Source organism: Rhododendron vialii, chromosome 6a (assembly GCF_030253575.1).
Source record: "Rhododendron vialii isolate Sample 1 chromosome 6a, ASM3025357v1".
Lineage (NCBI taxonomy): Eukaryota > Viridiplantae > Streptophyta > Magnoliopsida > Ericales > Ericaceae > Rhododendron > Rhododendron vialii.
Window position 1 is genome coordinate 29,352,628 of NC_080562.1, and position 22,732 is coordinate 29,375,359.

General features: G+C 38.7%; 1 protein-coding gene across 1 annotated transcript; it reads right to left on the bottom strand.

The window, feature by feature from the left end:
- Positions 1–16,536: 16,536 nt before the first annotated feature.
- On the bottom strand, positions 16,537–17,371 carry LOC131330138 (signaling peptide TAXIMIN 1). Its single transcript, XM_058363630.1, has 2 exons — positions 17,036–17,371; positions 16,537–16,850 (listed from the first exon to the last, which is right to left on the bottom strand). Exons 1-2 carry the CDS (start codon positions 17,149–17,151, stop codon positions 16,727–16,729), a joined length of 240 nt encoding a protein of 79 aa, XP_058219613.1. The 5' UTR covers positions 17,152–17,371; the 3' UTR covers positions 16,537–16,726.
- Between the last annotated feature and the right edge of the window lie 5,361 nt (positions 17,372–22,732).

A 22,732-nucleotide genomic window follows, 5' to 3' on the forward strand; every position in this document is an offset into this window, starting at 1 on the left:
CGAACTGAATGAACATATGTCTCTCTCTCACACAAGAATGATATAATGAGGATATGGGATAACTTGTGAACTTGTGACCACTTCTGAAAACGGGATACAGAATATATAGCCATATAGGTGACTATAGAGCTGCACATATGAGATTCAATTCTGTAACCGCTGGAGTTAATTCCGTGAATGAATTCTTCCATCAAGGAGGGAGGTTACGAGAGTGAATCATGGGGAGGGGTTACGGGAGTCACTCAATTCACACATCAATACGTCAATTGATTGTTGTGTGTCGATACAATGAACCTGGAACATGCACGATTGCCTCGGGAGAACCTCCAGTAGCCCCGATTTCATTCATCCGAAATTCCGTAAAATTTCCCACACGTGGATCTTACAAGATGCATGGGATCCACACACACCGATTTCTTTGTCGAATGCTTAAGAAGGTTGGATTTCTACTGGTGGAAATAGTGTATTAGGAGTGGTGGTGTACGTTGTCTTATTACACGGAGAGAAATAGCAGCTAGCACATACAAATCTCCACACAACTCAAAACTGATTGCACACACAAGTCACACAATCCTTGCAAGGACAAATGCCCAAAACATCAACAAACAGGGAAAACCATCAAGCTTTACATGATACAAAGCAATCTATATATGGAGAAGTTTCGCAATTTTATTCTCATTTGCGATGTCTCCATTTAGTAGTACTTGATACCATATTTACACACACAAACGCTGATTAGAAAACAATTCCCTTACCATCATTTTGAGCATAAACAGATCACTTTCGGCATGAATTCAAGCAATGGGTAGTCAGCGTAACCGACATGCGGACTCATAGTATAGAACTTGCCCTTGTCGTGCTTGTTCAGAGAGGCCTCGAGCTCAAAATGCTTAGGCAAATCCGGATTAGCCACAAAACAATCCCCCGAAAGAAATCATATCTGCATCATCCTCACCCACAGCTCTGTCACCATCAAATTTCACCATCAAATTTGATGAAACCACACCAGCAGCAATCGAAGTCCCCTTAAGGGCTTTTCTTATGGGGAAAAGGCTACGCTGAGTTTCATACTAATCGCCTACTTTTACCATCCTCGGCTCGACCACATGCAGATAACTGGTACCAAATTTGTTGAGTGCATTTGCCAAGTAAATGCCTAGAGGTGCTTCTGTGTTTGAGTTACGATCACCCTTACATGTACCGGTCGATTAGGTAGCTGTTTGCCTAAGGATATCAACAAAATCAAAACCTAACAGGGAAACAAAAAATGTTGAAAAAGTCTATTATTTCGAATGAAAATTTTGACTCTTCGTTCAGCGTATTCGGGGTCCTGTAGTAATTTGCTCACTGCAGCACCGCTCTGACCGCGAAGGCAGTTAAAATACACTTTGGCGTTAAGCAAAAGAAATGGGCACCACCAATCAACCCACTAGCTACCACCCAAGTTCCTCGATCATGCTCATCCCCACCAAACGAAGGCATTGCCATCTAGAGGTGTTGTTTAGGTCAGCTGTTAGCAAATCACAACAGACCTATACAGTTTATATATATGAAACCTAAAATAGTTGGTTTCGCTCCTGAACTGAGAAGTTATGCGGAACTTCAGAACATTTCATCCATATTATTTGTAATTCCTCTGATGCGCTTTCAGTTAAGTCCTAGATAATTATTTAATTTCTACGTGCATTTACATCATATCTGATGTCATAAAATTATGTTCACAATCCATATCATGAATATATTTTTAAGGCTCACTTGAGTCGCGTCTGTTAGTAGACACTGGAACATCGTTCCCAGGAGGAGTAGGGTTTCGCCAATATTCCCCAAATTTTATACCAAGCATACTAGATGATCGGTGCACTTAGTTTAATTGTTCGTGATATGCGTTTTTTCAAATATACCTATACATATATTTTATACGAAAACTTTATAATTCACACTCTTATTTGGTTGCATATGGTATGCACATGAATATTTTGCTCATGTACTCATTTTGTTTGTTCGAGTTTGAATTATTTTGCGGGTCCTCTTGTGCAATTTTTGCAGTAATCTAAATCATTCATCTTAAAGGGCCTCTAGAACAGTACATTCATGCAAAAAATCAGATTGATCAAAAAACTTATCTACCGTCGATAAAATAGACGGTCATGGATAGGTAACTTAAAAACTTATCTACTTCTATTTTTTATATACCTATCAATGTCCGATAAAACTTATTTTTTGTGGATATATACTATTTTATGAGCCCTACAAAATGAACGGTTAAGATTACTACAATATACGCACAGTGGAGCCCACAAATGGTGATGATGGAATAGAATTTGAACTTATATTTTGTTTAGCATGATGCTATGGTGTCCCCGGTCATAATTTAGGAATTTTGGGAGTTATGCCTTTGTGAGGCCTTGGTTATTCGTATCACTGGTCTTGGTTATGCTTGTAATGGCCGATTATGCCAAAAATTACGATGTCCCCAAATGGCTGGTGGACACCGTAGCATTTCCCTTTTGTTTATGTGTGCTGTTGCCAACTCCTGCTCCATTACATACTGTGTAACAAGTAACAACTCATATAATTTATTGAACAAACAAATAAGAAAAAAATGGCATAGTTGCAGTAAAGGACAGAATAAGTAGTTGAGATTCGGACACTCGACCAATAATTGTTCAAACCCTAGCCGCCAAATAAGTGTTTATAGCACTCAATCGTGACCGTTCAAAAGTAATTTAAATGGTCAAGATGTTAATTAAATTTTTCCGTAGAAGAGTTAATTATGATCGGTCATAATAAAAAACGAATCTTAGTCATTGATTACGCGAATAAACGACTGTAATTGGTTGGTGTTGTAAACATGCTCTTTACAGCACAACCGAAAATAAGACACTTTTTTAATGATTACTACCTCTCAACTTTTGAAAAGAAAAAAACAAAAAGTAGTTGAGATTCGCTCTCAAAAAGGAAAATGGATTAGTTCAGACTTAAGACCTGTTTATCCAAATTTTTATTCGGGACTAATTAAATAGGTGGGGCTCTTCATTAGCGAATTATATAATATAGTACGATTTCATAAGTCAGACGCATGCCATTATGGCCAATAACCCTACACCCGTCCAAATTCTCCCCAAAAAAATAATAAATAAATAAAAAGAGCTAACGTAAGAAACAAGAAATATAAACAATTTGATGTATTCCTTCCTTACTCCAGCCGTCTCTTCTTTTCTTTTCTTTTTCATCTTGAGTATTGTGCCTTAAATTAAAAAAAAAGAGAGGTATTTTCATGGCTTGTTTTTTTATCTGTGGAACAAAATTTCAAAAACTATGCGAATATGTCTCCTATTCTTCTATTTTTTAGCGAATTAAAAATTCGATAATAGGCGAATGGTAGGATACGTATAGAGTAATATGGAGTTAAATTTCATGCACACTTCAAAAAAAAAAAAAATTTTGTGTGAACACTACTCACTCTTTGTGATCACCATATTGTGCACCACTTCGATGATTGAATGAGTTCAATTGCTCGATCCAAATATTGGAATTACGGTCTAAATTTTAGGACTTAAAATTTTAAACCAAAACAAGAGGTATTTGACCAAATACTTACCTAGGGGGATTGAACTAATTTTTTTGCGAAATTGTTAGTAACTAGCCTCTATAAAACGAAAGACTCTAATCATCACACTAGGACTCGGTGTGAGCTCCATGAAATAAGAGTAACTTTTACGTACTTTCTAAGTGGATGAATAAAATTGCACTCAATTTATTTGATACATGGCACATGTTATATGCTTTTCGTACACAAAGAGTGTTTGTATGGCACATGTTATGCCTTTCGTACCCAAGAGTGCTTGTGCTTACAACGGAAAATAGGACAAACTTTTCTTCTGCTTGCTCTAGTTGGTAAGGAATATTCTAATTTTATAATCCATTCTAAGATTTTTTGAAGACAAACACCACATCATCTGAAGGATGATCAATGACGTGCTTTATTTGGTCAAACTCCTTTTAAATAAGGTTTTTATTTATTTATTTATGGAAAATCCTTTTAAATAAGTTACTAGAACCTACCGAGTTGATCTTGGACTTTTATTTTAGGTGAAAGTACACAGATACCCTTCAACTATGCCTTTTTTTCTCATTGGGACCCTCTAAAGTTTAAAACCGCTCATACAGACCCTATCAACAACATAAAATAAACAATTGGCTAACTCTGTTAATGGAATGAGGAGAAATAACAATTCTATCCCTAAAAAATCTCCCACACACTGACCTTTTTATCTTAACGGTCATTTTGACAAAAGAGTGTTGATTGGTTAACGGTTATAATTGATGGGGTCTATATGGGCGATTTTAAATGTTAGGAGGTCTCTCTAGAAAAAAGTCGTAGTTGAGGGGGTCTCAGTGTGTACTTTAACCTTTATTTTTTAATCACTGAATTATATTCAAAATAAGATAATCTCGTTTTTCACATAAATCAACTGGGTGTTGACCTATATTTTCCAATTAACTAAAATAAGACCTTAAGTAATACTCCAGTACTCTATCTAAAGGCTTTGTGAAATTGATAAGCACCCTAGAATGTAATGTAGGGTGCGCTAGTGCCTAATTTTAGTTTAATTCAAGTACTAATTAGTTATTGTTAACGATATTTGCGTGTAGAGTGTTTTAGTTCTGTTTTGTAGGTGAATTGTCAAAGAAATGAATTTTAAAGGCCAAGGCAGAAGCAAACCAAGATCAAGCAGAATTGCCAAGGCAAAAGTGACCCGACGGCTAGGAGTGCCAAGGCACAGCCAAGGCAGAAGCAGAATCGCCAAAGCAAGAAGCAGGCAAGCCAAGGCAGCAGCAGGACTTAAGAGGATCAGAGCTATAGGCCTCGGCATCGATGTAAGGTGAAACATTCCATCGATGCCGAGCATGTTAGTGAAACACTCTAAGGCCGTTGCCATCGATACCGAGGGGCTTAGAGGAGAATCTTCAGAGCATCTCGCGGTATATTCTGCGCGTGGATCCCCGGAGTATAAAAGCTTGTGACATCATTTTGTACAAACAAGTAGAATAGATTCAAGTAGTACAATTTCTAGATCTAGATTAGATTTCATTGCAATTCAAATTATTCTTGAGTGTTCTTCATTTTCAGTTTTAAATACTTTAATTTCTGCCTTTAGTTGTTAGTTTTTGATATTGTTGCTTTAATTAAAGTTGTTTCTTTACTCCCGGTCTATCTTAATCTCTAGTTTATTTCAAGTCTTGTTATTTCATTATGTTAAGTAGATTTTTGCTTGCTCTTATCTCTCTAGATATGGGTGAGTAGTTTTTCAAGGTTAGGTCATGGGGTGATTAGCACCTCATGGCTCAAGTAGAATTGCGTTTTTCACTATACAGTTTAAACCTTTGGTTCAGGAATCGATGTGGGGTTTGGGTTTATTTGTCAAATCGCTAAGGTGTTAATCTCCTTGATCATGTGTAGGTAGGAGCATCGCTTACCTACCACACATGATGCTTGGAGCTCTGACGCACGAGGCATTTGCTAAATAAATTCTAGAGCTAGCTTGGTGTTCGAACCATTCTATTTTTCCGATTCGGGAACCTTAATTGTGTATCCTGAATTGCGTATTTGGGTGAGAAATACAGTTTGACTTGAGTCGTGAGTGTTAGTAATTCCTAGACCTAACCTGACTTTTATCTTAGTTTATTAGCTTTTCAATTTAGCCCCTTTTAATTTTCACTACGCACGTAAAACCAAGTTGGCTGTCTAAAAGCCGAAAGCTCTTGCTTGCATCTACAAATCCAGCAAAGCCGTATTAATTATTCCCTTGGGTACGATCCCGGATTTTCGAATTATCATGCTTCAACTGACGTATTAGGCCCTACGCTTGGGGCGTTATCTCTTATATCAGAGCGAACGAAGCATTTTTGGCGCCGTTGCCGGGGATTTCTTATTATGGCTTTCTTGGAGGTTCGACAAACCACTGTAAGTATCCCGCTTTTGTCTAGTAGTAGTTTAGTAGTTTATGTGTTAGTAATTCGTATTTAGCTTGGTGGATACCTCTAACCTAGTTTTACTAAACTTGAGGTGTAACGAAGTCTGGCTAAATATCGAGTTTGTTCTTAGTTAGCTTAGTTAGTTAGCTTAAATTTAATTGCATTGCTTAGCCGAGGTGGTGGCATAACCCCTCGCATATTCTGTTTGTTGAGTTGAGGTGGCGGCATAGCCCTTCCAGTCTGATAGTTTGTTGGTAGTTAGTTAGTAGTATTTGTTTGTGTATGCGTGTTTACCGAAGCCCAATTTCCAATCGGCTTCATCGTTCTTCTTCACCGCCAAGAATCCGTAGCATTGCCAGGGTGTATCCTGCCCACTCTCCGCCTCGCAAACTAAATCGCAATTGCAAAGGCCCCATGGCCGAAGAAGTTCCAGTTCATACTCTACGTGATTATCTGAATCCAGAACGGGCTCCTCAAGTATCTCCTATCGTTATTCCGACTCCGATCGCTGGGAATACATTTGAATTCAAGGCTGAGTATCTTCGAATAATTCCAAAATTTCGGGGGCGAGAATTGGAGGATCCTTATTTGCATATCCTGGAGTTCGAGAATATTCTACACTCTTTTGTTACAGTACCGGGGCAACTTGATCAAGCCCGCCTGAAGTTGTTTCCATTCACTCTCAAAGACAAGGCAAAACAATGGTTCAATTCTTTGAAGCCTCAATCTCTGCGTAACTGGGGAGAAGTTCAGGATGCTTTCACCACTAAGTTCTTTCCAGCAAGCAGGACAAAGTTACTTATCGATCAGATTCAATGTTTCAAGCAAAGGGATGGAGAGACTTACCACAAGTATTGGGAGCGATACAAGAACTTGCTTATGTCGGTTCCTCATCACAACCTTCCATTGTATCTCAGAGTCAACTATTTCTACACAGGGTGTTCTCAAGAGAGTAAACAGCTTCTAGATACTATGGGTGGAGGTGATTTTATGGGAAAGACACCGGAGGATGCTTGGGATTACTATGAGTCACTAGCTGAGAAGACCCAATCTTGGCAGTTCGCAGATCCAGAAGATAGAGCAATGTACAATCAAGGTCCTACAGGTTCAGGAAAATTCTCTATTGCGGAGCATACAGCTTTTGAAACTCGATTGGAGGAGATTGCTCGAAAACTTGACAAGTTAGAATTAAAGAGTGCTCAATCCCAAGAAGTGAAAGCAGTGCGTCAAGTGGAGGAAGTTTGTGTTATTTGTGAGATTGTGGGCCATTCTACCGAAGCGTGCCCCAACATTCCTGCTCTTAAGAACGTGATTAATGGGATTGCTCCAGAAGAAGTACATGTCGTGCAACGTTTTGACCCTTATTCTCAATCTTATAATCCGGGGACAAGGCAACACCCAGCTTTCCGTTGGAATCAATCTAATGAAGGGAGTTCTTCTCAAGTTCCACCCCCCGCTCCTCAATTACCTTGGAAACAACCTCAGAATGCTTTCCGGTTCCCTCAAGCTCAAGGTCCGCCTGGTTTTGCTCCTTCTGCTCCATTCCCACATGCAAACCAATTTCAACAGCCTGCCCAATTTCACCAACAACCACCAAAGCGTTCTTGGGAAGATCAATTCAGTTCTCTCTTGCAAGGTCAAACTGCTATCAATGAGCAACAAACTCAGATGATGAATGATATCAGAAATCAGTTGGGCAAGTTGACAACTAGTGGGTTTGTTACAACAAGAGAAAGGAAAGTTTCCTACTCAACCTCAACCTAATCCGCAACCAAATTCTAATCCGACTTCTCAAGGTCTTCACTTTGCTAGCTCTTCGGTGACTTTCCCCGAGCAAGCAAAGGCTATTATTTCTCTTCGAAGTGGCAAGACGGTGGATAACCAAGTGGTGATGCCTCCGGAACCATCTTGTTTGCCTCCTCCTATCGATCGTTCAAGTCCAACATCAACCCTTGGGGAATCTCCCAAGGAAGCAAGCAAGGAGACTCTTGAAGAAGAAGAAAAAGATAAAGGCAAGAACAAGAAAAGTGTATTGAAACCTCAAGTTATTCCAACACCGGCACCAATACGTTTGAGGGCTTTAGCGAAACCAAATTTGAATGCGGAGTTGCATGAGTTATTCAATCAAGTGAAGATTAACATTCCTCTTATGGATGCAATTAAGCAGACTCCGTCATATGCCAAGTTTCTTAAAAATCTATGCACTCGGAAGCGTAAGCTTAATGTTTAAAAGAAGATATTCCTTATTGAGCAAGTGAGTTCTATCATTCAAACGAATATTGCGCCTAAATACAAGGATCCGGGGAGCCCTACTATTGCTGTCACAATTGGAGGGAAGCGTATCGAACAAGCTTTGCTCGATCTTGGTGCTAGCGTTAATCTACTTCCATACTTTGTTTATCAAGAACTTGGTTTGGGGGAGATGAAGCCTACTCGTGTCACACTCCAATTAGCCGATCGAAGTGTTCATGTACCAAGGGGAGTAGTGGAAGATGTTCTAGTGCAAGTTGATCAGTTTGTCTATCCGGCGGATTTTGTGATTTTCGATACAAATCCGACCGACTCTTCAGCTGCCTCTACCCCGGTAATTCTTGGAAGACTCTTCTTAGCCACGGCGGATGCAGTTATCAACTGTCGAAATGGACTTCTCAATATGACCTTTGGTAACATGAAGATGGAGGTCAATGTTTTTAATGTGGGTAGTCAAATGGGAGATGACGAGAACGTGAATGAAGTGAGCCTTATCGATACTCTTGTAGAAGAACACGTGGATGAGTTGCTTTACAGTGATCCTTTGGAAGTTGCTCTTACAACCGAGGAGGCCGAATTTCTCGAATCTTCCGAAGTGAGGTATTTGCATGCGTTGATCAATGAGGAGGATAAAGCGTGTCCCATGACCTCTTGGACTCCAAAATTTGAAGAGTTTGAAGAACTACCCCCAATAGAGAAGAAGGTTCTTCCCTCTCTTGTCGATGCCCCTCTATATGATGATCCGGGGGGAAAACGCATCACCGCTAAAGTTGTCTCTTTCGATCTCCCGTATCTTGATTCTTCCCCGGAGGAATTACTTCTTGCTCACGAGATGAACATGCTTGAAACGTCAGACATCTACTATGAAGATCCGTTGGAAAAACCTCTCACTGCTAAAGAAATGGATGCCGAAGTGGATTACTTGTATTCGTTGTTGGCTAAACAAGATGCTTATGGACCAATCTTTGAAGAGTTAGAGCCCATGGAAGCTACAACTGTCCCTTTGAATTCTCCGTACCTTGATCCTCTCACCACTAAAGAAATGGATGGCGAGGTAGATTTCTCACACTCTTTGTTAGAAAAGCAAGATGCATGTGAGCCTATTCTTGAGAAGTTACCAATCATAGAACCAATTGATTTTCTTGGTGTTGACAATTTTCTTGTGGTTTATCATCCTTATGTTGTAGATTTGGTCAACAAATTGAAAATTGATTTTGTTTGGGCTATGCACTTGGTGGAACTTAAGTTTTTAAAACGAATTCGGCAATTGCTTTACTCAAAGTATCTTATCTTGTGGTGTGGCCGAGTTCAATTCTTGGCAAAGAGTGTAGCATGGGGTGTTATGTTTATTATATTAGCTCTTAATGGCATAATAACTATTCGAAACTATCATGTGGATGAACATATTTTCTCTCTCTTTCACTCATTGTCGCACTCTTTTTCTCTCTCTCATTTCTTTTTCATTTTCGACGGTCTGGTATAGCCACCCATTTTTTTACCCCACCGGTAGGGAATGGGAAGAAAAGTATGACTCGTATGATCGCGTGATGATTGGGTGGTGCACTTCATTATGTATTGCATGTTTTTAATTTGTTTTTTGCATTTTCTTTATGTTCTGTCTTTTAATTTTGGTTTGGTTTGAAGCCGGATAATACGGGCCAGTGGTTCTAATGTCATTTGTTTTGTGGAAAGTCGTTCTCTTAAGTTTTCTGCATGGTTTATTTGCTACCACACCAGCCTTGGTAGTTTGGGCCTAAAGCCGGAGTGAGTGAGGCGTTCAGGAGCCCTAAGCATGAGTGCGGCTAAGCGCCGCGGTTATTAGTCCGATAAAGCTTTGGATATGGCCCAGTGTAACTAGCTATGGTTCCGAGTTGGTAGAACCGAAGGAGTAGACCCTGAAAGCATCTAATTTGGCTGGAGCAAGGCATTGACATGAAATTCTCCAACTTGGTCGAGGTATTTAGGGGTTGACATTCCCCTTGGATGGTACATTCGCGCACTCTTCCTCTATTCGCTCTTGTTCTTCGTGCTATGAGGGAATAACATCACTTTAAGTTGGAGGGAGGGGTTAGCTTATGTGCTATTTGTTTGATTTTGCGAAAATTTGAAATTTTCAAAAACATTTGAAAATTAAAAATCCAAAAAAAAAGAAGAGAAAATTCAGAAAATTGCAAAAATAAATAAAAGGGTTTTTACTTGCAATCCTTTCTTTTATCATAGTTTTTGTTCTTTTTCATGACTTGTTGCATGCTCAATAATTGTTAGTTGGCAAGAGTTCGTAATAATCCTAAGAATTTTGTGCTTCTCACTTTACATGCTTAGTTGAAGATTGAATTGTTTAAGTTTTGAGTTAAGTTTTTGAGCAAGTTTTGGCCCATATTCCCATCTTTCAAATAAACATGCTTGTAGTTAGGAGAATAATCGCATGTCCATCTCTAATTGTGTTTGAATGTCGATTTTCAATCATTTTGGAATCCAAATCGCACTTAGGAAAGGATACAAGGCATTCTTTGCATGATCATACCACATATGTATCACCTCATCCTACTTTGCATCCTGTCTTTTCCCGTTCTTTGCTTTAACCTAGGTAACCGGATGTTTGGAAGGTTGCGTGAAAATGATTTTCAATGATTCAAGAAGATTTGAGGGTGGTGTGAATGTGATAAAAGTGATTGGAATGCGAAAAGGCACAGAATTGATACATGATTTCCTATCTTTCCTCTCTCACTACAAAAGTTAAAGCTCCAAATTTTCATCTCCCTCTCCAAAAAGCCTCAAAATTGGCTCTCCAATATCTCTCTCACTACAAATTTCACCTCAAATGACCATATTCCTCAAAGAAAGGAGATCAAAGAAATGTTATGAAAGAGCAAAAGTGAATTCGAAAGAGGGTTGAGGGCATAGCATATTCCCTTTGGATGGTACATTCGCGCACTCTTCCTCTCTTCGCTCTTGTTCTTCGTGTTATGAGAGCATAGCATCGCTTTAAGTTAGGGGGAGGGGTTAGCTTATGTGCTATTTGTTTGATTTTGCGAAAATTTGAAAATTTCAAAAACATTTGAAAATTGAAAATCCAAAAAAAAAAAATGAGAAAATTCAGAAAATTTCAAAAATAAATAAAAGGGTTTTTACTTGCAATCCTTTCTTTTATCATAGTTTTTTTTCTTTTTCATGACTTGTTGCATGCTCAATAATTGTTAGTTGGCAAGAGTTTGTAATAATCCTAAGAATTTTGTGCTTCTCACTTTACATGCTTAGTTGAATATTGAATTGTTTAAGTTTTGAGTTAAGTTTTTGAGCAAGTTTTGGCCCATATCCCCATCTTTCGAATAAACATTCTTGTAGTTAGGAGAATAATCGCATGTCCATCTTTAATTGTGTTTGAATGTCGATTTTCAATCATTTTGGAATCCAAATCGCACTTAGGAAAGGATACAAGGCATTCTTTGCATGATCATACCACATATGTATCACCTCATCCTACTTTGCATCCTGTCTTTTCCCGTTCTTTGCTTTAACCTAGGTAACCGGATGTTTGGAAGGTTGCGTGAAAATGATTTTCAATGATTCAAGAAGATTTGAGGGTGGTGTGAATGTAATAAAAGTGATTGGAATGCGAAAAGGCACAGAATTGATACATGATTTCCTATCTTTCCTCTCTCACTACAAAAGTTAAAGCTCCAAATTTTCATCTCCCTCTCCAAAAAGCCCCAAAATTGGCTGTCCAATATCTCTCTCACTACAAATTTCACCTCAAATGACCATATTCCTCAAAGAAAGGAGATCAAAGAAATGTTATGAAAGAGCAAAAGTGAATTCGAAAGAGGGTTGAGGGCATAGCATATTCCCCTTGGATGGTACATTCGCGCACTCTTCCTCTCTTCGCTCTTGTTCTTCGTGCTATGAGGACATAGCATCGCTTTAAGTTGGGGGGAGGGGTTAGCTTATGTGCTATTTGTTTGATTTTGCAAAAATTTGAAATTTTCAAAAACATTTGGAAATTGAAAATTCAAAAAAAAAAATGAGAAAATTCAGAAAATTTCAAAAATAAATAAAAGGGTTTTTACTTGCAATCCTTTCTTTTATCATAGTTTTTGTTCTTTTTCATAACTTGTTGCATGCTCAATAATTGTTAGTTGGCAAGAGTTCGTAATAATCCTAAGAATTTTGTGCTTCTCACTTTACATGCTTAGTTGAAGATTGAATTGTTTAAGTTTTGAGTTAAGTTTTTGAGCAAGTTTTGGCCCATATCCCCATCTTTCAAATAAACATGCTTGTAGTTAGGAGAATAATCGCATGTCCATCTCTAATTGTGTTTGAATGTCGATTTTCAATCATTTTGGAATCCAAATCGCACTTAGGAAAGGATACAAGGCATTCTTTACATGATCATACCACATATGTATCACCTCATCCTACTTTGCATCCTGTCTTTTCCCGTTCTTTGCTTTAACCTAGGTAACCGGATGTTTGGAGGGCTGCGTGAAAATGATTTTCAATGATTCAAGAAGATTTGAGGGTGGTGTTAATGTGATAAAAGTGATTGGAATGCGAAAAGGCACAGAATTGATACATGATTTCCTATCTTTCCTCTCTCACTACAAAAGTTAAAGCTCCAAATTTTCATCTCCCTCTCCAAAAAGCCCCAAAATTGGCTCTCCAATATCTCTCTCACTACAAATTTCACCTCAAATGACCATATTCCTCAAAGAAAGGAGATCAAAAAAATGTTATGAAAGAGCAAAAATGAATTCGAAAAAGGGTTGAATACTTTGATAAAAGAATTCGTTGACTTATGGGCTAGCATACATTCTAGATGAGAAAGAATCCGATGGAAATGGGGAGCTCGAGGCTTAATATCATGAGATGCCGGATGAGGATGGCGACTAGGTGTGTTAGAGTCGGTGGTAGTAGTGTTAGTATGACTTCTCTAGTAGTTTTCTTTATTTCTTATTCGTAACTTTGTTTGGCTGGTGTGTGGTTATGTCTTGGGTAGTTTAGGGTCGGTAGTGGCCAATGGTAGATGAACCATGCTAGCATATGGCCAGTACACTATTTTGTAGTCCCTTCCCTTTATAACCAAGGTCATTACAAGCTTAAAAAGACCTTAGTTGATCCTATGCTCGCATGGATTCCATTTTGATTGATTATCTGATAGTTGCGTAATTAGTTGTATGGCATGCTTTCCTTTCGTTATCCAAATATCATCTGCTAGTTTTCAATTCTGTTGAATAAGTGCTTTCGTTGTTTGAGGCATAGTATTTCTTGTTCACTGTTGCCTGTTTGTCAAGCACTTCTTCGATGGATATGGTTTAGTCTGAATTCGAAAGTTTTGTGTCCCGTATCCTCCCATTGTTCGAGGACACAAACCTTTTTAGCTTGCTCTTTAACTTGCTTGATACTTAGCCTATTTAGTTGGATGCTGAAAATGTGAGTTGTAGAAATGAAATAAAAAGCTGGATTGTTGAACTCTTCCTAGTCGATAATGTTGAGCATGTTCTAAGTTGTGAATTCGGAAGGATTGCATAGTTGCTAGTTTTCTAATTTTCTACATTTCGTTCGTTAGGGACTAGCAAACCTTAAGTTGGAGGTGTGATAAGCACCCTAGAATGTAATGTATGGTGCGCTACTACCTAGTTTTAGTTTAATTCAAGTACTAATTAGTTATTGTTAACGATATTTGCGTGTAGAGTGTTTTAGTTCTGTTTTGTAGGTGAATTGTCAAAGAAAGGAATTTTAAAGGCCAAGGCAGAAGTAAACCAAGATCAAGCAGAATTGCCAAGGCAAAAGTGACCCGACGGCTAGGAGTGCCAAGGCACAGCCAATGCAGAAGCAGAATCGCCAAAGCAAGAAGCAGGCAAGCCAAGGCAGCAGCAGGCCAGAGCGCTAGAGCTATGGGGTTCGGCATCGATGGGAAGAATGGAGGTCCATCGATGCCGAAGCACTTAAGAGGATCAGAGCTATAGGCCTCGGCATCGATGTAAAGTGAAACATTCCATCGATGCCGAGCATGTTAGTGAAACACTCTAAGGCCGTTGCCATCGATGCCGAGGGGCTTAGAGGAGAATCTTCAGAGCATCTCGCGGTATATTCTGCGCGTGGATCCCCGGAGTATAAAAGCTTGTGACATCATTTTGTACAAACAAGAAGAATAGATTCAAGTAGTACAATTTCTAGATCTATATTAGATTTCATTGCAATTCAAATTGTTCTTGAGTGTTCTTCATTTTCAGTTTTAAATACTTTAATTTCTGCCTTTAGTTGTTAGTTTTTGATATTGTTGCTTTAATTAAAATTGTTTCTTTACTCCCGGTCTATCTTAATCTCTAGTTTATTTCAAGTCTTGTTAAGAAGATTTTTGTTTGCTCTTATCTCTCTAGATATGGGTGAGTAGTTTTTCAAGGTTAGATCATGGGGTGATTAGCACCTCATGGCTCAAGTAGAATTGCGTTTTTCACTATAAAGTTTAAACCTTTGGTTCTGGAATCGATGTGGGGTTCGGGTTTATTTGTCAAATCGCTAAGGTGTTAATCTCCTTGATCATGTGTATGTAGGAGCATCGTCTACCTACCACACATGATGCTTGGAGCTCTGACGCACGAGGCATTTGCTAAATAAATTCTAGAGCTAGCTTGGTGTTCGAACCATTCTATTTTTCCGATTCGGGAACCTTAATTGTGTATCCTGAATTGCGTATTTGGGTGAGAAATGCAGTTTGACTTGAGTCGTGAGTGTTAGTAATTCCTAGACCTAACCTGTCTTTTATCTTAGTTTATTAGCTTTTCAATTTAGCCCCTTTTAATTTCCACTACGCACGTAAAACCAAGTTGGCTGTCTAAAAGCCGAAAGCTCTTGCTTGCATCTACAAATCCAGCAAAGCCGAATTAATTATTCCCTTGGGTACGATCCCGAATTTTCGGATTATCATGCTTCAACTGACGTATTAGACCCTACGCTTGGGGCGTTATCTCTTATATCGGAGCGAACGAAGCAGAAATTTGCAAAACATGTAAGTGGAGTGGAGTGCAATTGGTACTTCTCTTGTACTCATATGCATATGGGCAAAGTTCGATTCCCTTAAGCACTCATCCCCCTCCTCAAGTCCCCTAGAATAGAGTAGATTGAAATTAATGAATGAAAAAAAGAAAGAAATTCGCAAAACATTACTCATCAAGTTTTATGTATCTATCCCGATACTTTTGTATCTATCCTGATTGATCCCCGTTCATGTATCCCTTGGGACCCGGGGATGCTGCCAAGCACCCTGGTGCCGAGCAGCATTCGGCCGTTCATTTCAGTACGAACAGTTCGGATTGAATCTGAGCACATACAAATTTGAACCGTCCATTGCTCGATCAAGTTTCAAACCATCAATTGTCATTGCTGCCAAGCGTGTCTCCCAATCTGATTTTGTGTATGCGTGCCTAGACTGGTTTAGATGGTTTAGATGGTTCATTTTGTGTATGCATGCCATTCCATTTCACGCTGAAGAATTTGGCACATTGTCATGGAATCAAATCAAGCTCTTCTTGTGCGATGATTACTCATACAAGGCAATATAACACCCATCACGACCTAAGATGTTCGTTTTGTAAATCTCAATGTGTACATACATAATCCACGCAAAAAAATTACTCCGTCGAAGACATCTGTGTCTGTTTAAACGAATGTCATTGGTCTTAAGATCAATATAAACAATTAAAATCTCGCCGGTCATCACTCTAAATTGACAAATAAGATTAGACCAAGTATATCAAACAAAATTGAGGCTCTGTTTGTTTGGACGTAAAATATTTTTCATTTTACCTATTTTCCAATATTTGATTGTATAAAAATTGAAAAAAACATTTTATATGTAAAACATTTCCTATTAATCGGATGAAAATAACTTACCTTAATTCTTCTGTAAGTTGTTTTTCGAAATAAACCTGCTGCTGCGCCTTCTACTAGAATTCTCACTAATAAGTTTCTTTGATCGTTAGTCCTGACTAATGTTCAACTCTCTCTCTCTCTCTCTCTCTCTCTCTCCCTCTCAAATCGAATTCACCATCTTATCCTCTCTGTCTCTCTCTCTGAAAATATTTTTTATGTGTCAATCAAACACCAAAAAATAAAATTTTAAAATTTATTTTCTAAAATATTATAATATATTTTACATCGAAAAAAACAGAACCTCTAAAAGGTCAAAAAAGTTACAAGTAATTCTTTGTAGCAAAACTACCTTACCGACTTAATATTCACCGATCAATTTCCATACAGATACACAAACATACCAAAAAAGTCAATGGAAACGAGAAATCTCAGAAGTAAAACCAAGTCATAAGTACGAATTAAGCACCAATAATCAACACAGAGAATATCACCAAAACAACACTGGAATTGCAATCAGTTCCACAACGAAAAGACATAATACGTACGTAGAAAAAGTACAAAATGAAGGGGAAATCTGAAAATGAAAAACAAGGGTAAACAAGAAAGGGAAATTGAGAAAAGAAGATTAACAGGGGATCTGAGCAGTGAACCACTCGATGACGTGAATGGGGGCTTTGATGAGCTCCAAGGCCAACTCAACGATGACCGTAACGCACAGACAACACGGGCATATACATGTCAACAACAACCTGCGCGCGTGTTTTGAGAATTTATCAACCATATTAGATTCAGATCGTACGAACATTCAAACACCTAATCAGATCATATATACGTACTGATCTACAGTGTGTGTGTGTACACGTCTATGTGTATTACGAGAACCAAATTGTAAATTGAGAGAGAGAGAGAGAGAGAGAGAGAGAGAAGGATTTACCCGACGATCCAGACAATGATGCCGACGAGGGAGATGAGACAAGCAAGGAAGGCGAAGGGCAGGCCCAGTAGGAAGCCCAGCGGCCTGCAATCTCCGTCTTGTCCTCCGCAGCACATGATGCTCTCTCTCTCTCTCTCTCTCTAAAACTTAGTACTAGTACTATTCTTCAGAGATTTGGTCTAGAGTGCTCTCTCTCTCTCCGTCTGTGGTCTGGTTGGGTATTTGTATAGGATTTGGTGACGAGGGATAATGCCAGGGGGAGGACACGTTCAAGGTCTTCTACCCGAAGCGACGGTGATAGGAATAGGAATAGGATAGATATACGCTTCGAAATGTGTCTAGTCTGTGATTAATGCCACGGGATGCTGCCAGGTAAGGTTGGTGATGACGGTCGGCCATTATTCTATGCCCAATGGGTTCATGTCTCGGGTCCTAAAAAAAATGACCCGATTCATTCGTTTTGTTCAAAACAGTTTTTTTAGAGTTTTTTTAATTAACTTTTTTGGGTACCAGTAAAGGCTTAAATTCTGAAGAAAAATTGGATATTTTGTAAATGTTTACACCGATATCCGTAAAAGTTAATTTTTAACAGGAACTTTAAAAGAAACTATTTTGAACAAAACAAGCGACTCAAATCATTTTGGTGGGACCCGAGAAGGGCTCGAAATACATATTTATGCGGTGTATGTACATGAATGTATATACTCATATTCTTTACAATTATTCAATGTCCCAAGTCACTCTCCACGTATATACATAACATATTTGCGTAGGTTCTATATACTTTGTGATAGAAATCATATAAACGAGTGGTAGAGAGAATAATTGGGGCACCACGTGCCCTGGAGCATTGAATAATTTTTCTCATGCACGGTTACTTTAGAATCTTCAACTGAGACTTTTTTTTTTTTTTTGAATCAGTCAATTTCATTACACCCGAAGGCAAATATTACTTTGCAAAATACAGGAATACACCAAACTACCAAATTCGGGACCTTAGGACACCCTGCAAAAGCAAATCAACACTAGGTGCTGATATGAGAATCCCGTCCGGGACAAGACAATTTCATTACACCTGAAGGCAAATATTACATCGCAAAATACAGGAGTGCACCAAACTACCTAATCCGGGACCCTAGGACACCCTGCAAAAGCAAATCAACACTAGGTGCCGATATGAGAATCCCGTCCGGGACAAGACAGAAAGATCTCAAAAGAAATCCCAGCACAAACTATTACACAAACCATTACACAACAAGGAGCAGATGTAATAAAAAACAACAAACAGAATACAAGCGTAAAGGAAAAACTAGCCCTCATGGACAGACCATACCGGCCACCGACCGACTTGAACAGAGACCACGGCGGCTGAAGACCAGACCCTCCATCACACCCGATCTGCCGTGTACGGCCCAGAACAAACAAACCAGTGTTGTTACAAAGACCCCCAACACCGGCTACATAGTTGTTGCTGTCGGAAAACACCACAACACCACTGAACTAGTCGTCGACCACAACCCTCAAAACCTACCACCCTTCAAAACCAAACTAAATTTATTTCGCCCACCACCAAAACCGCCGGACTTGGGGGAAACCCAGACCAGCACAGGCCGAATCTGGGGGGACCCAGATCGGAGAACACCCGGATTGAAACAACCCGTAAACAGAAAAAAAAACCAAAAGAGGGAAAAAGCCCCAACCCAACCGCACACCTTATTATCTCGTCGTCGACTTCGAGCAAGACAGATCTGGAGTCGCCGTGTGGAACAACGGACTGTGGGCCACCACCACACGCCAGGCGAAGCCGCTGAACAGGGGAGCCACGCCAGGCTAAGCAACGAACGAACCCTACTATGCGCACGGAAAGCAAGCGGCAGGAGACCACGAGGCGAGGAGGGCGGGGGAAAAATGAACAGTGAGGGGGGAGGAAGGAGAGAGAGAGGCGGAGGCCTCCCCCCGCCGGCGGCGGCTAGGGCTTCTTTGTTGAGAGAGTTTTTTTTAGAGAGAGAGAGAGAGTAGATCTTGGTATTTTGGTAGATCTTGGTATTTTGGTAAATATTATACTATCGATTTGTGTTCGATAGTATAATATGTCTAGCAATGGCGTTTCAATCGAGACTCAAAATATTAGTTTTAATTCAAAAGTAATTTTGAACTTGTTACTATTACATACACATGCTAACCACAAATCTACATTTTCACCTCTACATTATCAACATTCTTTCAACAACAAAAAAACTTTGATCAAAATTCTTTCAAAATTCAAATTATCATTTTTTGAATTTTCCACTAAAAACATCTAATATTGGTGTATTTGTCATTATCTATAATTTGGTCCAAATTATGGAAAAATAAGATGAGTTTTCATTTTTTGGGGTCTCTATATTTGAAGACCCAAAATGAAGTCTCCATTTTGGAGCTTCAAAATAGAGCTGGGAGACTTAAAGAATCGTCCTCGGGTGCCACTTTTCGTAAGTTTTCATCCGGCATTTATTTTGCACTTATGATTTCATCCTCATATTTTCATAATACCAAGACTGTCCCTATATATATATATATATATATATATATATATATATATATATATATATATATATATATATATATATATATTATAGAAACCAAAAAAGGGGACCAAAAATTAATCCTCCCATCCCCGCGATAAAATCGATGCTCAATTTTCTCTCAATCCCGAAATTTCCGGCAGCACTTCCATATCTATTTTTCCTCTAACATCCGAACTATTTAAACCCCCAAACCCAACCTTCCAAAACCATTAATCTGCATCGTCATCCTCGTCGGGAATCCAAAACCATTAATTTGTGTCGGCAGGACCAAGACTTCGTCGACATTCTCACCGCCCTCTTGTCCGCCATAATCTCCGATAGAGCCGCCGGCTGCTCACCTACTTCGCTACCGTTGGCGAACAGAGGCCTCAGGAAGAAAGTCCTCAATTCTCTCCCGAAGCTCACGTAGAACGCCGGTAAATTCTCCGATTGCGCCATTTGCTTGACGGAGTTCGTTGCCAGAGACGAAGTCCAAAATCTGAGCGTTGCATAGTGCACCCATGGATTCCACATGGCTGGGATCTCATTCTTCGTGCCGGTCATGTCGGTAGATGTGTGTGGCCGCCTCCAAGTGCAAGAAGTGCGGTGGATTCCCGGCGAGTTCTGCAGCCGGAGAGTCTAACCAACGGTTGGATTGGTGTTGGAGGATGGTGGCGGAAGATGTACGGACCATGGTTTATTATTGTATTTCATGGCTTATTTATGGATTTCATGGTTTATTTGTGTATTTCATTATTTATTTGTTTACAATTTCATGGTTCATTTATGTATTTCATGGTTATTTTTAGTCATGGTTTGTGTATTCATGAATTATTTTTATTCATGTATTTCGTGGTTTATTTGTGTATTTCATGGTTTATTTGTTTACGATTTCATGGTTTATTTATGTATTTCATGGTTTATTTTTATTCATAGTTCATGAAATCATGGCTTGGATTTGTATTTTTTTAAATAAATCATGGTGTATTCATTAAACCATAATCATAAGTGTATTCATTAAATCGTACGTAATTGTTTAGATTGAATCGATAAATCATGGTGAAAAAATCATGAAATTAAAGAGAGAGAATGATTTACATTGAAAAAAAAGATAACAAAGATTTGAATTTATCTCCTTCCGTTTGAAATCACCAATCAAATTCCACTTAATTAGGAAACTATATTTACATAATTCCTAATTACATGCCACCTAATTAGGCAACAATATTTATGCATATTTACGTGTATCACCAAATAAGGGTAGATAAGGTATTTCACAAGTGAAAAGGATGAAAATATAACCGTTCAAAATGATCGGGATGAATACTTACGTGGGATGAGGTATGAGGATGGATATTTAAAAACTCCAATAGAGCTTGGTTGGAGTCCATTTGATATGTCCAAAATAAAGAGATATAGAGTTTGGTTAGAGATGCTCTTAGCCCACATTTCGTTGATCCGAGGAATTTATATTTTCTAGGTTTGTTTACACTTCACTTTGTTATAAATGTATTTGAAAATTTAGTTTCTAATGCTTGTGTTGGGTGTAATTTTAAGCATTAAAGAAAAAAAAATTGGAGTGCATTTGTAAGAAAGTTTGGAGTGCTAAAATCATTACCCAAAAACCTAGTTACGATCAATGGCCGGCCATGTTAAAAAAAATCAATGCCCGGCCAAGAAATTTATATTTACAGGGAATACATACCATACTAATCCTAAGAAAAATGGTGGTTCGCAGTCTCGTTTTCAAATATTCTATTTTATCTTCTGTCTGTTAAAAGGGATACACCAAAATCTCTAGTTCATTATAAGTCAAACATACTATAATAAGAAGAGAAACTTTTTAGTATACCTGGGATACCAACATCCTTGGTATCCCTTCCGGTCCGTTTTCATTTTTTCGGCTATTTTCCGATCACACTTGGATGATCGATTTCATTCATTTTGTAGAGTTCAACGAGAACTATAATCATACCAAAATTCGTGTTCATTGGATTTTTGTAGAAACATGATCGGTACACATGAAAATTGAAAAAAACCAAAACTGGATCCAAAACCACACTGAATTGAAACCCAATTTTGTTTTTTTTGCAATTTTCACAGGTACCGATCATGTATTTATTAAAGTCCAATGAACATGAGTTTTGATATGATTATAGTTCTCGTTGAACTCTACAAAATGAACGGAATCGATCATCCAAATGTGATCGAAAAATGGCCGAAAAAATGAAAACGAACCGGAAGGGATACCAAGGGTGTTGGTATCTCAGGTATACTAAAAAGTTGGGAGAACACCAATAAGTGAACGAATTTTTAAAGTTGTTTATAAAAAAAAAAAAAGTGATTTTCGACATTGTCATGGCCGACCCATCCTTCATATACACAATTTCCCCCAAAACCCAGAATCAGAATAACCAAGGAGAAAGCCATGCATGTAACCCAATCAACATGCAAAGAAAAACAAGAAAGCAAAAAGTCACATACTTGGAAAATCAAACGAAAGGATTCGGGTTCTTGATGCCGGATTGCAAAATTGAAAGCTTAATCCCTACGTCCACTTTTGAACATCAGGCTCGCTAAACTTTGAGACAACGATCAAGTAGTAGATCATTGCCCCATCATTCAAGACCGGATTTGTTTTCATGTAGAAAAGCCATGAAAAAATCTGACACAATTAGCCAACGCGAAAATATTACGATGGCAGAATAAATCTCCAAAGCTAGAGCTCCTAGGATTTTCATTTTTGAGCAAAATATAGTCCCGTAGATAATAACAGAATTACAAACTAAGCACGGCTGCCGTAGCGAGATTATGGGCAACTTTAACATCAGGTCTTGGTACTTTGACCACTCTTACAAACTAAAAACTAGCACATAAAATAACGAAAATCCATAAGGAGTGGTTGAATGCTCCCTTTGATTGCAATATCAATCCCATGCCAATGAGTGATTTTTCAGTGCCAAGCGGGTATATCCTACGTGGTATCCGCTCAGCGCATCCGAGCCGTCCGATACACTTTTGGACGGCTCCAAATCTGAGCCGTTCAAACACGCAATGGACAGCTCCGATGCGCGAGCGGGTACCCGCTCGGCACTGAAAAATTTTCCCATGCGAATTCTCCTGATCATGATCATCTTCTTCCCTGATCTTG

Excerpts from the sequence above, each read along its gene's own strand:
- LOC131330138 (XM_058363630.1), bottom strand. The coding sequence starts at position 17,151 with ATGTGCTGCGGAGGACAAGACGGAGATTGCAGGCCGCTGGGCTTCCTA. Across the intron at positions 16,851-17,035 it reads ATCATTGTCTGGATCGTCGG|GTTGTTGTTGACATGTATAT; the intron begins GTAAATCCTTCT and ends ACACGCGCGCAG.